Source organism: Protopterus annectens, chromosome 3.part0 (assembly GCF_019279795.1).
Source record: "Protopterus annectens isolate FY-2018-M chromosome 3.part0, PAN1.0, whole genome shotgun sequence".
In the NCBI taxonomy this organism is placed as follows: Eukaryota; Metazoa; Chordata; order Ceratodontiformes; family Protopteridae; genus Protopterus; species Protopterus annectens.
Genome location: NC_056731.1, coordinates 1,601,225,758 through 1,601,241,851, shown reverse-complemented (window position 1 = coordinate 1,601,241,851; position 16,094 = coordinate 1,601,225,758). Strand labels below are relative to the sequence as shown.

The window sequence follows — 16,094 nt, the reverse complement described above, 5'->3', positions numbered from 1 at the left end:
TGTGTCTGGTTTGCATGTCACTAGAAGACAATTTGATAAAGAGAAATGGCTTGGAGAAAGTGTTTACTGAAAGCATTCAAGTGCTTTCTCAGTTGGGAAAGCTATAAAGATAGACAAAATCAAATAGCACTTACTAATAGCACAGGCTGATACATGCATCTTAGCATGACTAATCTTTCCTCTTGGTTAACTTCAGCCTGTCATGTGGCTATCAACTTAGAACTTTTGCTCTCATCAGGAAGCAAAAACTTCAATATCTGAAGATGTACATAGTTTTGTGTGTTAAGTTAATAGGTTTTAGTTTTTTTTTTGGGGGGGGGGTTGTTTGTTCTGTTTGAGGACTTTCAAAAAAAAAAAAAAAGCTATGTAACGTGTGACATAGACTCAAATAGATATGACAAGAAACAACTGCATAGAAGACCAACCTGCCAAATAGTATATTCATGTAACATAAAAGTTGGAGCTAGACATTTAACAAAAAAAACCTGTTATACATAAAAGGTGGTAATTAACTATGTAAGAAAATGATGCTTTCTGTAATGTCCTTCAGTCTGAAGGGTCTTACAGATAAACATAACAAAAGTAATGAACTATATTAAAAATGTAGAGTTCAAATAGCTATGCTACAGGAGACACATTGGAAAGAAATGAACATGTGAATTTGATAAAAGAAGGGTTTTCAAGATGGTTATTCAGAGGAATGTCTGGGGCAAAGGAAAAGAGTATATTACTTGCAAGAGGAGCTCCAATAGTGATAGAAGAGGGAAAAAAAAGATGATAATGGGAAGAGTTGTAGTGCTAAGTACTGACAAGGGAGGAGGATTACACTGGCATGCATTTACATTCCACCCCAAACTGCTATAATGGAGCTTAATAAACTTCTGGGAGAAATAATCAACTTTCAGCAAGGAATATTACTTATAGGTAGAGACTGTAATTTGGTTTGCAACAATGAAGATGTGTCTGGGGGGCCTAGAAGGAACAATATAACAAAGGAGGGTAGATTTCTGAATAAATTTATGAAAATGTTTGGCACGGAAGATGTGAATTCAGTACTAGGAGTTTGTAGTTTACATATTATTTTCCAAGATACAAAAACTGGGCTAGGCTAGATAGAATTTATATCTCACAGGAACATGTGCATTTAATTGAAGGTCTTGAAATGCATCCTATATGTATTTCAGATCATGTGCCAATAATACCTAAAATAAAAACACAAATTAATGAAATAAAAACGAAACACTGGCACTTTCCCACCTATCGGTTGAAAAGAGAGGAATTTAAGGAATGGGTTTTGAAACTAATTCAGGAGCTGCTAGAGAAGATAGAATTTTTTTCTGAAAATATGGTAGGGAGTGGGATAAAATTGAAGTGGAGTTTAAAACTAGGGGGAAATAAAGGAAAGGGAGATGTGGTTAAGACGTTGCAAGAATTATTTAGAGGGACTGATGCATGTTAAAGTATGGCAAATTGGGGAGATCTGTCAGAACAAGCAAAGGAGCAACTGCAGAATTCTAAACAGAAAATAAGTGATTACCTCATTAATATGCACGAGTTTAGAAAGATTGCTGTTAAGCAACTGCTTTTTGATAATCATTCTAGAACACAAAAATGTTTACCACAACGAATTGGGCAACAGAAAGTGGAAAGGGCTGTCACCAAGCTTAGGGAGCCTAGGCCAAGGCAAATAACAGAAGATCCTATAGAAGTATTCCAGAAATTGTATAAAATTTTGTATAAAGCAGAGAAATATGAAAATCAAGAAAAAGTACAAATGGAAGTGTTTTTGGAAGAATTTAATATGCCAAGGTTATAGAGGTAGATGAGGCTCACTTACTAACAGTTAGGATAGGAAGAGATGTGATAAAATGGCTATGTATAGCCATTCTACAGGAAAGTCCCCAGGAATAGATAGTATTCCTGTGGAAGTTTGGAAGCTAGGAGGGAAAAACTGATAAAAAGATCTGGAAGGTTTTGTTTAACAGTATTTTAAGAGGAGGAGAAGTGCCAGCATACTGGAAAAAGGCAGTGGTAATACCTAAAGAGGGTAAAGATCCATCAGATCCAGCTTCATACAGGCCCATTTCAGTACTAAACCATGATTATGAAGTATTTGTCTATAATGGCTAAAAGAATAGCAAAAGTGATGCTAAAATTGATAAGTATGGATCAGTGTAGTTTTGTGAGGAGAAGCAAACATTTGACAATATTAACAGAAATTTGATGATCCGGAGGGAAGCGGAATATAAGAAAATAACACTGTTATTGCTGGGTCTTGATGCAGAGAAAGCATTTGACAGAGTAGACTGGGACTTTATGAGCAGGGCAATAGAAGCATTTACTTTCCCTGATACAATTGTAAGGTTGATTAGGAGTATATATGAAGGATCAGAGGTGAAAATTAAAGTGAGTGGGGGGTACTCTCTGATGACTTCTGCTTGAGTAGAGGAACCAGGCAGGATTGTCCACTTTCCCCGTTGTTGTTTTCATTGTATTTTAAAATGACTGGCAAAGAAAATAAGGGACTTGGAAATTAAAGGGTATAATTGGTATGGTAGTCAGGAAAAGCTGGCTCTATTTGCAGATATTTTATATATGACAAAACCAGAATGGGAAATTGCATTTATGTGGAACATTTTAAGACAGTTTCAAATCTTCTCAGGATACAAAATTAATGAAGCTAAAACAAAGGCAATAGTTGTAAATTATACACCTACACATGCATTGGTTGAACAATATCCACATTTATGGAGACATGATAAAATGAAGTATTTAGGAGTATGGATTAGAAGTGACTGTTCTGGCAGCTAAGGATATGTGGAAAGAGACTAAACAGAAGATAAGGCAAAAACTGAGAAACTGGAAGCTTTGTTATATGGATATGGATACCATGATACAAGCAATTACAATGTTTTTAGTCCCTTTAGCCTTATACACAGGTTAGGCATATTTTTATCAACCAGAGGAGAAGCTGTGGATAGCAATTAAAAAAAAAGTTGAAGGATTTTATCTGGGAAGGGAAAACAGCAAGGGTCAAGTGGGATAAGCTGATTCTTCCAATAGAACAAGGCAGACTAGTATTCCCCAATTTGAGGGGTATGTTAGAGCAGCACAGTTAAGGCTGTTTTACATAGTGCAAGCAGAAAACTATAATTTTAATTGGAAAGGAATGATGATACAGGGAGGAAGCTCAATAAATAAGGAGAGATTGGGATTTTGGATGCAGACTCTTAAGAAGAACAACAAAAATCATATAGAGTATTATATTTGTAAAATAGCAGGGAGTATTCTAAGAACTAAACCAGCACAAGAATCGACAAAAGAGATTCTGTCGATAGGTATGACTGTGGTTAGGGATACAGATAATAGGCAAGAGGGGGCTGGAATTTATTGGAGAAAACTGGCAAAGGAACCAAGGAATTGGGAGCAAATAACTAGAAAGGGAAGGGTAATAGAATGGGAAGAGGCCAAGAATTTATTTGGACTGCAGGTTAGAGATTACCTTTCCTATCAAGGAGTGATATCAGAGTATAGGCAAAGAGAAAGAAATAGGGGGGTCCTAAATGAAAGACCAGTACTGGTAGAGTTTTTAATAGAATCTAGAACAGAAGTTGCTGTTAAAGAAAAAATTAGTAGAGCATATAAAATATTGCATGATAATTATAAGAATCCAACAGAGGAGCTTAAAATGATTGGGAAGAGAGATCGGATAAGCAATTCACATAGTGACAGTGGGGGGATATATGTTTATCCCCCAAATATGCAACAAAGAAGATTTAGGATCTTTGCCTGGAAGTGTTTACATAGGTATTTTTATACCCCAAGTAGACTCCAAAAGAATTTTTCCTCAGGTGAATAGCAAATGTTGGAGGTGTGAAGGGTGACTGGGAACATATTTTTTGGGAGTGTAATGAGCTGGCAGACTTTAGGGATTCCCTGGGGACTGCTCTATCGGAGATGCTGGGTGAGAGGATTGGATTGACTGGGAGATGATTTTTTTGAGCTATGGTACAGAATTGGAATTGTCTAAACATAGTAAAGCCTTGCTGAGTCCTAATTATGGTTACTGCCAAAAAGCAATTACTAGAAAATGGAAATCAAAGTCTAGACCAACTTTACTAGAAGTAGTGAATATAGTAAGAGAGGTACAACTGGAATTGTGATATTTACAAAAGGGAGGAGCAAACTACATAGGAAAAATGGAAATTGAGGAAACAATATATGCAGAGAAGGAACGAGGTTTAAGAGGCAGGATTGAGCTATATAATGCTTAACTGACAATGACTGGTTAGATTATAAGTGATGTATAATGTTTGCAACTGCATTTGTTTCAATGGTGTCTGTGATATGTAATGTTTGCAACTGCAGTTGTTTCAATGGTGTCTGTGATATGTAATGTTTGCAACTAAATTATTTTTTATTTATATAAATGTAAGATTGCCTATGTCATATGTGATAATTTAATAAAGATGTTTGTTGAAAAAATCTACAAATAATGGGGGGGGGTCAAAGGCATCAAAATAAGGACACTTTTAAAATATTCCTCTTGTAGACTTCCAAACATGATGGAATAACAAGTTTTGCATTAGCATGAATTTTTCTGAAGCATATGAAGTCAGAAACTCAAATGTGTGCCATTATTTCTGATTGTAGTCCTCAGTGATTTGCCAGAAAACTACAATTTTATGAGAAACAGAATAAAAATATGAGGCAAAAATGTGGACATTCTACAAAAATCTGGACAGAGTTATGCTCCAAAACATTATTCTGCATGCATTGTTCCCACAATTTCATTTTTTCTGTATTATTTATTCCTACTCGTTTCTAAAGATCCCATTTCAACTTTTTTTTATTTCTCATGCAATATTTAATACTTTAAATATAGTTTGTTTAGGCTTTGAATTCCATTTTCTAGTTATTGCTTTTTTGGCAACCACCAAATTTGTTTAACAAAGCCTTTCAATATATAGACAATTCAGATCCTGTATCCCAGCTCAAAAAATAATTTCCTTAGTTACATCTATTTGCTCACCTAGTATTTCTGAGAAGTGTATTCTGTATGGGGACAAGTCTGCGAACTCATTACACTTCTAAGTATGTGTTCCCAGTTACTTCTTTCTTCCCCATCACATCTCCAACATTTGATATATACTTAAGGAAAAATTCTTTGGAGATTGCTTTGGGTACAAAATACCTATGCAAAAAATTCCAAGCAAAAATTCTAAATCTTTTAAACTTTGTTGCATATTTGGGAGCCATATGTATGTCCTTCCATTTTTCCTTGTGAATTGTTTATCCAATCTCTCTTCCCAGTTTATTCTAACCTCCTCTGATAATTGTACAGTACTTTACATGCGTTACTAATTATCTCTTTTTTAACAGCAGCTTCTTTTCTAGATTCATCTAAAAACTCTACCAGGGCAGGTCTTTCACTTAGAATTCTCTTATCCCTTTCTCTTTGCCTTTTCTCTATCAGTTCCTGAAGGGGAAGACTGTCTCTAGCCTGCAGTCTAAACATGTTCTTGGCCTCTTCCCACTCTATTACCTTTCCCCCTCTAGTTATGTGCCCTCAGTATCTTGGTTCATTTGCCAGTTTTCTCCACTAAATTCCAACCCCCCTCTTGCCTATTCTCTGTACCCCTAATTGCAGTTATCCCTGTCAGCAGAATCTTACGTTTCCCTTCTCATGTTGGCTTGGTTGGTTCTTAGAATACTTTCTACTGCTTTACTAATAAAAATAATATTGTATGGCTGTTATCCTCCTTAAGGATCTGCATCCAAAATCCAGCTGTCTCCTTATTTCTTGAAATTTTCCCCTGAAAAAGGACTAAAAACATTTTCGCTGCTTATATCTTGCTATCCATAGCCATAAACAAGAGTTTTCAGTTTTTATATTATCCTTAGTCTCTTCCCACATATCCTTAGCTACCATAACAGAATCTATTTTAACCCATACCCTTAAATACTTCTTTTTATCATGTCTCCATAAATATGGGTATTGCTGAACTGATTCATGTGTGGTGTATAGTATACAGCTATATTTGTTTTGCTGTCTTTCATTTTTTATCCTGAAGAGACTTGAAGCTGTTTTAGAATATTCCACAGCACTGAGATGTTCTTGTTTGGTTTCATCAGGTACAAAATAATATAATCTGCAAAAAATCCAGTGTTTCTTGATTACCATACCAATTATTTCCTTGAATTCTGATTCCCCTGTTTTCTTTGCCAGTGGCTCTAGGAAAGAGGACAGCCATGCCCAGTTCCTCTGTTAAGACACAACTTATCAGAGGGTAACACTTCCACTTTATTTTTTGTCTTCAATCTCTCATGTATCCTAATGAACCTTATTATTGTATCAGGGAATTAAAATGCTTCCATGGTCCTACTCAGAAAATCCCAGCTTATTCTTTAAAATGATTTCTCTGCATCAAAATCCACCAACAACAATGGTATTTTCTTAATTCTGTTTCTCTCTGGATCATCCTTGTTCTATTAATGTTGTCAAATGTCTGTTGCCCCTCCACAAAACCACATTGATCCACATCTATCAATTTTGGAAACACCTTTGCCATTCTTTTAGCTATTATAGACATACAAACTTTATCACAATTTAAAATTGAAATGGGCCTACATGAAACTGGGTCTGATAGGTCTTTACTATCTTAGTTATTACAGCCACAATTGCTTTCTTCCAGGATGTTGGTGCTTCCCCTTCTTTTAAAATACTAGTAAACAAAACCTTCCAGATGCTTATCACTTTCTTCCCTCCTAGCTTCCAAACTTCTACAGGTATGCCACCTATCCTGCAGATTGATTATACATAACTGTTTTTATCACATCCCCACATCTCCTCCTATTTTAACTGTTAATTGCTGAGCCTTATCTACTTCTATTCTTGGGATGCCAAAGTCTTAAATATTTCCATTTGTGCTTTTTCTTGACTTCCATATTCCTCTGCTGTTTGTAAATTTTCTTAAAATTTCCAAAATATGTCTAATACTGCTACAGGATCTTGGGTTATTTTTCTTGTATAGAATCCTAGGAGATTACTAGGCTGTAGACCTGGAGGTCATTTTAAGCCTAGCCATTTCAACCCAATGTAATACTGTAGAGGTACTAGTCAATACCAAAGATTGCATTTAGTGCTGACTGCCCATGTCCAGAAGGGTTGTGGACGCTATCCCCTGTAAGAATTTATGGTGGCCCATCCACTCATCCAGGTTTCTCTTGAACAGTGTCATAGAGGTGCTCTGTTTCACATGAATCGGTAGCCTGTTCTAAAGACGGGGCAGTCACTGGGAGATAAATCTGTCCCTGCACCATGTCCTATTTAAGTTGCAAGCAGTATTTAAGTCCCTGGAACAGGTAGCCCTTGACCCATTTGATTTACGGATATGCAGTAAGTTCATTAGATTTGGGTCTTGGGTTGCTCTGTGGACCAGGCATAAGTCTTCCCCTAAGAAGTCTATACGATATGGAGTATAGTGACAGAGATTTTAGTCGGTTCGTGTAAGGCACATGCTGAAGGCCTTTGATGATCTTTGTTAGAAACCTCTGAGGTCTCTCTAGTTGCTGTAGATGTTTAGTAAAGTCCATGCAGAATGAGGCATTATACTCAATTATGGGCTGGATAAGTGCCAAGTATGGGGGGGTTATAACTTCTTTTGCTCTCGAGTCGATGCCTTTAATAATCAGGTGAGTTACGTGGAAAGCTTTCCTTGCAGTGGTAGACGTGGTGGTTGAAGTTAAGGTCGAGGTCAACCTGTGATCCCAGGTCCCTTACCACTTCATGAGTATGTTATTCATTTGATAGTGTGAAGGGACATTGTTTATGCCAAAGGGAATGAGGATGCATTTCTTTGCATTCAGTTTGAGACCGTAACTAATACACTAGTTGTTGGTGTGTGTGAGGCCATCCTGGAGTATACTGACATCATTTGACCATTTGGGGATTCAGTGATTGCACCTAGTTTGCAGTTGTCTGCAAACCTGGTCAGGCACAACCCTTTAGTTTTGACCTAAACTTTTGAGAAGTATATACCAAACAGTGGGGGCTCAGCACTGACTCCTCTGGCATCCTACTGGTAACAGGTCTGCTGGCTGATGTAGAGTCACTCACTTTGATAGTGTGTATCCAGTTTGTGAGCCAATTGGCAACCCATCTTACAACGAAAGGGTGTACATTCAGTTTGCTGAGTTTATCAGTAATGCCTGAATTTGGGATTGCATTAAAAGCCTTTTAAAAGTCGAGGTATACTATGTACACAGATTTACCCTCCTCAATGGCCTTGGTCACACTTTCAAAGAAATCCACCAGATTTAACAAGCAGGATTTGCCCTTCACGAAGCCGAATTGGGTAGGATCCAGGGTTTTGGAGGTCACCTATGTCTTTATTTATGAGGTTCATAATTATACGTCCCATAGCCTTGCAGATGAGGCTGATTAGGCTTTTGGATCTAATTACCCGGGTCTGTTGCTAGGCCACCTTTGTGGAGGGGAATAACTGTAGCTGCTCTCCATTCCACAGGAACAAAGCCTGTGATTAGGCTATGATTGAAAACTGTACTTAGTGGTGATGCTAGTTCATGTTTCATCCTGTTTAGGACACAGCCTGAGATGTCTTCTGGTCACATAGAGGCAGTGTTCTTTACCTTGGTCAGGGCTTTGAGGACGTACTCTTCAGATGTGTAAGGTGGGGGGGGGAGTTTGGGGGAGGTTTTGTTGTAAGTTAGGAAGGGATAAGGGAGTGAAATCTTTGCTAGACCTATCTGCTAGCAAGTTTGGTATCTCTGTGTGGTCTGTGTGTGTGATACTGTTGGCCACCAGTTCTGCACATGCTTGAGTCCTGCCCTTTAGGTCACATACATAGCTGTAAAAGGCCTTATGGTTATCCTTAGCAGTACTTGCTAGGTTTCTCTCAAAGGAGCTCTTGGAGGATTTGACAAGTCTTATTTACCTGTTAAGGTGGAGGAGGGTGTGTTTCCATTGTTGAGTCCTTGTCTTTGTTTTCCTGGACAGCAACTTTTTACATTTATTATAGAGTTTGTTGATGCTGGAAGTCCACCATAGCAGCTTGATTTTACTTGGGACTCTGGCTTTGATTGTCTGGTACAACTGAGTTTATACACTTATGCAAGTGATTGTATAGGGCTTTAGTGTAAGCTTCAGCGTAGTTGCCATTTTCAGCTTGAGGTGGAGCTTGAATGCATTTATACCTTATCCTAGGAGGGTATAATTTGCCTTGATGAAGTTTTTTTAGTCTGATTTCACCCTTTGTGAGTTCTTGTGTTAGTGTCAGTTTGAAGGTGACTGATTTGTGCTCAGTTTTAACTAATGAGGGACCAACAGTTGCAGCAGTGCACCCATGTTGTTGAGTACCAGATCTAGAATGTTTGTTCCTCTTGTCGGGGTATGGACAGTTTGCTCCAGGGCATTTGAATTCACAAAGTCATGGAACTTTTGGTGCTAGCAAGTTTGGGCTAGAGTAGTTTCCCATTTGATGGTGGGGTAATTGAAATCACCTATAACCAGTGTGTTTGGTAAAATTTGGATTGTCTTCAGTTTGGTTAAGTAAACTTCATGGGTGTTGTGACCCATGGAGAGGATCTACAACTGGCTAGGAATTTAATGGGCATCTTACCCACCATAACCTGGACCTGGAGTAACTCCATGGAGTTTTTCAGTCTAACTAGACATGAGGTGAATTTATCTCTAATATAGATTGAAACACTGCCTTCTTTGGTTTTCACATGTTCACACCTTTAGACCACAAAGTGGAAGGCATTGTAGCCTTGCAGTGCTGGGGTGCTCTCTGTGACCTTAAGCCAGGTTTCTGTGACTGCACAGACATCTACATCTTCTAGTGATAGAAGTGCTTCCAGGGAGCACAGTTTTTGGTTTAAGCTCCTAGCATTTAGCGGCAAGACCCTTATTTTGTTGTGATTGGTTAATTTCATGTCGATAATGTTATTTTTGACCTTTCCTAAAAAAGACACTATGGGGGAGGCAAGTTTCTTTGCCAGCAGCTGAAAGCCTAGGGGCACCAGGTGCAAAAACCATCTCTTTCAAAAGCAGCGAGGTTTGTCGACCATGGCTTCCCAGGCAGATAGGAGCTGGATCCCCTTGGAATGACACCAAAAACTAAGCCAACTATTGAAATCAATCATCTTTTGTTTATACTGTGGCATCATTGTAGGTGAGGTTAGTATGCTGCTCAAGGCTAGGGACATACCTGCCTGGGACACACACTTGGAGAGCTCGACCATGTCTCTCCATATAGTTTAGTGAGATGTGTCTCAGGTCATTCACACCAACATGAACTATGACAGAGTCATAACAGTACTTGTTGCTGAGAGACCTGAGTGCATGTGTGATTACCAGACAGGCAGGTGACCGTGACTTTCTCCTTGTTCATCTTGGTGAGTGGGACATCCATGTGTCTCACTATTGAGTCTCCAATGACAAGGAAAATAGTTTTTTTGAGTGTTATGCATTATGGCCTTGGTGGGTGAGACACTGGTATTGCTGTGTGTCATGGGTGTTGTGGAGGCTATATTAGCTGTAGCAGACTTGTGTTTTGGAGGTCTCTGGTGTTTCCGTAAGTAAGAGAACCGCTGCATGTGTGTATTTGTGTTTGATGCATACTATGTGTATGAGTAAGTGGTATGTGTATGAGTTGAGGTACTATGTGAATATGTTGTGGTGGGTAAGTTGACAACCTTCTGTGTTACTGTTTTGAGTGAGAGAGAGCATAGCTTCTAGATTCTTGGTGTAAATACATCTCTCACAATCTGTACTAGACTACATTATTAGTAGAGGGTTGTCTGTGTACATGAGGCAATTGCTGCACTGCCTCAAGAGACCCAAGTCAACAAGGTTGGCAGGAGAAACAAGGGTAGTACCAACTGTCCATAATGCTAGGTTTTAGACTCTTGTCACTAGGAGTGGCTTTTCAGAAACGATCACTGAGGAGCTCGGTGAATGGATAATTCTGCCTGGGTTTTAAGGGAAAATTAACATGTTGAATTTAACTGTCCAGCTTTGGTGCACAATTGCACGGTAGTGAGCAGTGCTGCACAACACACAAACAAGCAGAAAACTGCTCAGATGTAAGGCCTAAATACCAGAAGCGAAAACTTGAAAAAAAAAAACTCCAACAAAATTCAAAAGGACCAGTTTGAATCCTTATTCCAAACCCTGGACCAGCCTCCCTTTACCAGTCATGTGCCAATCAAACACGGTTCTCACAAAAGTGCAGATTGGCCCCTTCCTGTCCAAGATGGCCTGGAAAATATGCTCAGAACAAGTACACCACTACAAACAGTTCTCGAAGCAGCAGGCCTGGATCTGGTCTATGCTGCAGCTACTAACTACCCAAGTTTCAGCAGGAAATGCTAGAGAATATTTAACACACAAGCTCCATAAGTTTAGCAACAACCTCTTCTACTTTCTGTTGCCTAAATCATTGTGTTAAAAGCTTTTATGCTCTGGAGTTATCAAAAACAGTTACTTAACAGCACTCTTTCTAAACTCATGCATATTATTCAGATACTCCTTTGTTTTCTCCTTAGCATTCTGCATTTGCTCCTTTTCTTGTTCTTTGAGATCCCCCTTTTTCTGTATACTTTAACATTTGGTCAGCCCTGCTAAATAATTTGTGTTACTTCTTAACCACATCTCCCTTTCTTTTATTTCTACTGTTTTTAAACTCTTTCATTAATCCCAGTCATAAGCTATGACTTCTGAAGCAGTTTCTGTCTTCCCTAATTACTCTTTAATAATTTCCACTACCCATTCCTTAAATTCCGATCTTTTTAACAGGTAGGTGAGGAAGTGCCAGTCTCATTTGTACTTCATTACCCTGCATTTTTATTTTAGTTATTGGTGTATGGTGTGAAATAGTTATTGGATGTATGTTGAAGCTTTCAATTAAATGCAAATGTCCATGTGAAATATAATTTGTCTAGTCTAGACCTGTTATTGTACCTTAGAGACAACATAAATTCTATCCAAATTCCTACTACTGAATTAATATTAATGTCTTCCACACAAAATATTTTCATAAATTTCTTCACAAATCTACCCTATTTTGTTACATTTCCCTTTTAGGTCCCCCGTATACATCCTCACTATTGCAAATCAAGTTCCAGTAATATAAATTATAATAAATAATTATAATTATATTATCTGCTGAAAGCTGATTCTTTGTCCCAAGTAAGTTTGTGATTACCTATATTCTTGTTGCTTTTTCTCAGAGAATGACAGTGCTTTCAGCACAGTTCCCTATCCTTAAATCTGACATATATCCATCAATGTTCTAGGTTTAAGAGTAACTTGAGTTTTTAAATGTGTTACGTTGCAACTGAGTTTCCTTCATTGAATAAATTAATTGGAGTTCATTTGTAGCACTTGTTTTGACCTGGAACATACATTACTATCATAATTTCCCTTTCTTCTCTGATTTTTAAGGATGTATTGGATTTTAAACACTTTGTTTGATCAGACACCTTTGCCCCAATCTTAGGGATAGAAGAAACTACCACTCATACTTCAGGGTTGGGAGGTCATCTTGCTGAAAAGGGGACAGGGTTAATCACTACCTTCAGTGAACAATCTGCCTTTGTTAGGAACATATTCTCTAGAGAATGGGACAACTTTTCAAAATTTTCAGATCTTGAATGTATTTTTGACAATGAATTAACCCATGTATATCGTAGAGGGAAAACTATCAAGAATTATCTTGAAATGGGGAAGAAAAACAATGGGTGTAACAATTATGACAAATCCAAGAAGGGCTTACAAAAGTGTGGGAAATGTAAATATTGCTCTTATTTGATTTGTGGGGATAGTATGGTATTAGAAGCAAGGAATAAGACCCTCCGTTTAAATACATTCGCCAATTGTGACACTAAAGGCATCATATATTTAGCTTTGCAAAAATGTCCCTCTTTCTATGTCGGAAAGAGTGAAAGAAAGCTCAGACAGAGAATATACGAGCACTTATATGATGTCAGGGTGATGAAAGAAAAATGCATTGAGTAGGCATTCAACAAAATGTAACACCACAGGCTACTCATTTTTGTATTGGAAGTTGTTCCCACTAACCCAAGAGGGGGATGTGGGAGACACTTATTGACTACAAAGAGTTGTACTGGCAGCTCTTTTAGATGCGATCGTAATTTTGGGCTCAATGACATGGTATCATTGGCCCCAGTTTTAAAGATGAGGGCTGCCAAGCTTTGATTTTATGAAGTTCTTCCTTGGTCTATTTTATGATCTTCACTGTTTTGAAATTTTATATACATTCTCAAAAGACAAGTCTTGTATTTTCAGCTTAAAAAAAGTTTAGTGTGTGGCTGTAATTAACTCAATGACCACAAGATGGTGTCTGGTTATAATATTAAACCTACAAGTCTGAATGACATGTTATATAGTAACATTTTCAAAGAGATTCATTTAAAAGTATAGAAAGTTTTAAAGCATTGGAAAACTTACATTAAATATATACTAAATATGTAACAATTTGAGTATAAATGGTTTTAGTGAATTGTATTCATTTTTGCAAGTGTTTTTAACATGGCTTTCATGAATTAATTACTCAATTAAGTGATTTTAATTTATTGTGCTGCTTGATTGGACAAGAGATCTGTGATTAAATTCAAACAGTATATAAAACCACCTCATTTTAAAATTGATGTATAACTGATGAAGTTGTCGTAAAACGCCTATGTGGATACGTTATTGTTCTTTTACTGATCCAGTCTCTACTGTGGAGTTTTTAAGTGCTTATTAAAGCAATTTTTCCTTGGAGCTTCGATTCATTTGTGCCTGGTGGAGTATTCTTAGTTAACTTTTTTGGTTTTACTATCATAATTTCCCTTTCTTCTCTGATTTTTAAGGATGTATTGGATTTTAAACACTTTGTTGTGTTAAAAAGTTTTGAGTGGTAGAAGTGTTGTTGCATAATGATTTAAGTAAACTAGTATATATAAAAAGGCTATGTTCCATCTTTAGAAGCACTGTTAAATTTGAGTGATGAAGTTTAATCAAAGTATTGTGAATTGCTTCCTTTGCCATTAACTTTTTTCCCCTTCTCTTAGATTTTAGAGATCATAATATTCTGTGTTCTGCTGTATCTGTACAAGCGAAAAGGCATGAAACACATTGTTGTTCTGCTCATGATTGTAGCCCTGCTTGGTAAGTATGTTCATTGTTTCACTGTATTTATAGGATTCATCCTTTGCATAAATCATTTCCATATCATAAAGTAGCCCATAGTGAATTGCATTATTTTTTATGACAAATCTATAGAAATCAAGCATATTAGCATTGGGAATTAATGTGTTAATCACACAGCCGTAATGTTGTTTTTTTATTAAATGGTGGTGTGTGAGAACTGAAAGCATTTCCCTGTGAATCCTTTGTCCATAGCAGTCACCAATAATGGGACTTAAATATGCTTAAGAATAATCTTGAAGAAGACCTTAATAGAGCATGTTTTATTCCAATGCATCTGGGTTCAGTTAGTAACTTGTGTTACTTATATAAGTCCATAAGTGAATAATTGTGAAACACTTACAGTGGATACTAGGTGGGAGATGCAAAGATGGATTTGTCTGAAAGAAAATAAATCTATCCTAGGCAGAATAGTAAGGCCTGTAGGGCAGATGTCATGGATATAGCCATTTTTTTGTTGGCTGCAAAGTAAATGAACATTACTTCTGAGTCAGCTCGCATTGTAGCATAGCAAGCAGGAAGATTTTCAGTAGTGGAACAGGAAATGATAGTAAGGTTAGGGGAAAGAGATAGTGGGTCAGAACAATGAACATTGAATTTAGGTGGTGGAAGTGAAGGGAGAGGATGGTTGTAATAAAGTGGGTTGAGAGAAAAAAACGTGATTAGAAGATGAAGGCGGGGTGAAAGAGAAATGGTTTGTAGGATGGGACTAGCCTGCCATGGAACGCAAACATAATACTAAGTAAGGAATCTGTCCCGTATTTAGTAATTCATGGTACTGAAGCACTCTGCTATGATGTAACACTGCCCATCAGACAGAGAGAACGGGATCTGTGCAATGCTGTGACCAACGAGCTACATCCTGTAATTCAATGACTTTATTCTATGGGAGAGGAGCCCCACGTGTGGGCACTTTCTTAGTATCTGGGCCTCTCTGCACCTTTTGTACTGCTTTTTGTTGTGCATTCCTTTACCTCCTACAGTACTGCACAAGTTGTGAGGTGGCATAGTGACCTGGTGGTTTGCAAATTATGTGCATAGTGATAAATGCCTAACATTGGCATCTGGAATGCAAAGTTTATGGTATGTGTAACTCTGCAGTTCAGTAGTGTTGTGCACAGGAACAGGTGCAGCAGAACAATGGGAGGAGGGAGAACTTTTCATTATTCCATACATTTTTGTGGGATTTATGTTGTTAAATTTTATTTATTTTACTTCTTGCTGTGCTAATTCTTTCAGCAAAGAATGCCAATAATGCATAGTGCAGCTTTATACTTGAAAAATTCGAGATTCTTTATAAATTGTAACCAGTGACTTTTATTAATTAAAATAGACTTTTTTTCCTTTTTTTCTGTTTAAAAGTAAACTTGGACATTTTTATTATCCATGATTTGAGAATACAGAGAGTCTGACCAAGCTGTTAATGTCAGCTGTTCATAGGTGTAGACTAGGCTAATGACCACCAGGGCCTTTATAAGTCTTGCAATGCAACCCAACCCAGTTGTGTTTCCTAAGTATTATGGGGGGGGGGGTATGTTAGGAACTTGCTAAAGGTTAAATGGGGGATATGTTACTTTGGGCATAGTTACTGTCCACCTCTGTCTATCAGAGATGTGGGGGACAGACCAAGGACAAATTTCTGACTTCCCATCCATTGGTCAAGGTTACACTTAAATAGGGTTAGGGATGCATTCTGCTTATCATGGATGGGGAGCCTGTTCCAGAGCATGGGGATCCCTCTGAGTTACACATCTGTCTCACCAACATGTCCCATGTGCAACAAGCAAAATTTAAATATGTGAATCTACTGATTCTGATGTTGTTCATTTTGTGAATGTGTAAAATGTCCTTCAGATCT

At 37.6% G+C, this 16,094-nt stretch overlaps 1 protein-coding gene across 1 annotated transcript in view; it reads left to right on the top strand.

The window, feature by feature from the left end:
* The window catches only part of NIPAL2 (NIPA like domain containing 2), a 1,611,812-nt gene that overhangs the window by 1,064,494 nt on the left and 531,224 nt on the right, over positions 1 to 16,094 (top strand). The window contains exon 6 of the mRNA XM_044065637.1: positions 14,101 to 14,197. Coding sequence (XP_043921572.1) covers positions 14,101 to 14,197 — 97 coding nt within the window. The remainder of the gene's footprint in view (positions 1 to 14,100; positions 14,198 to 16,094) is intronic.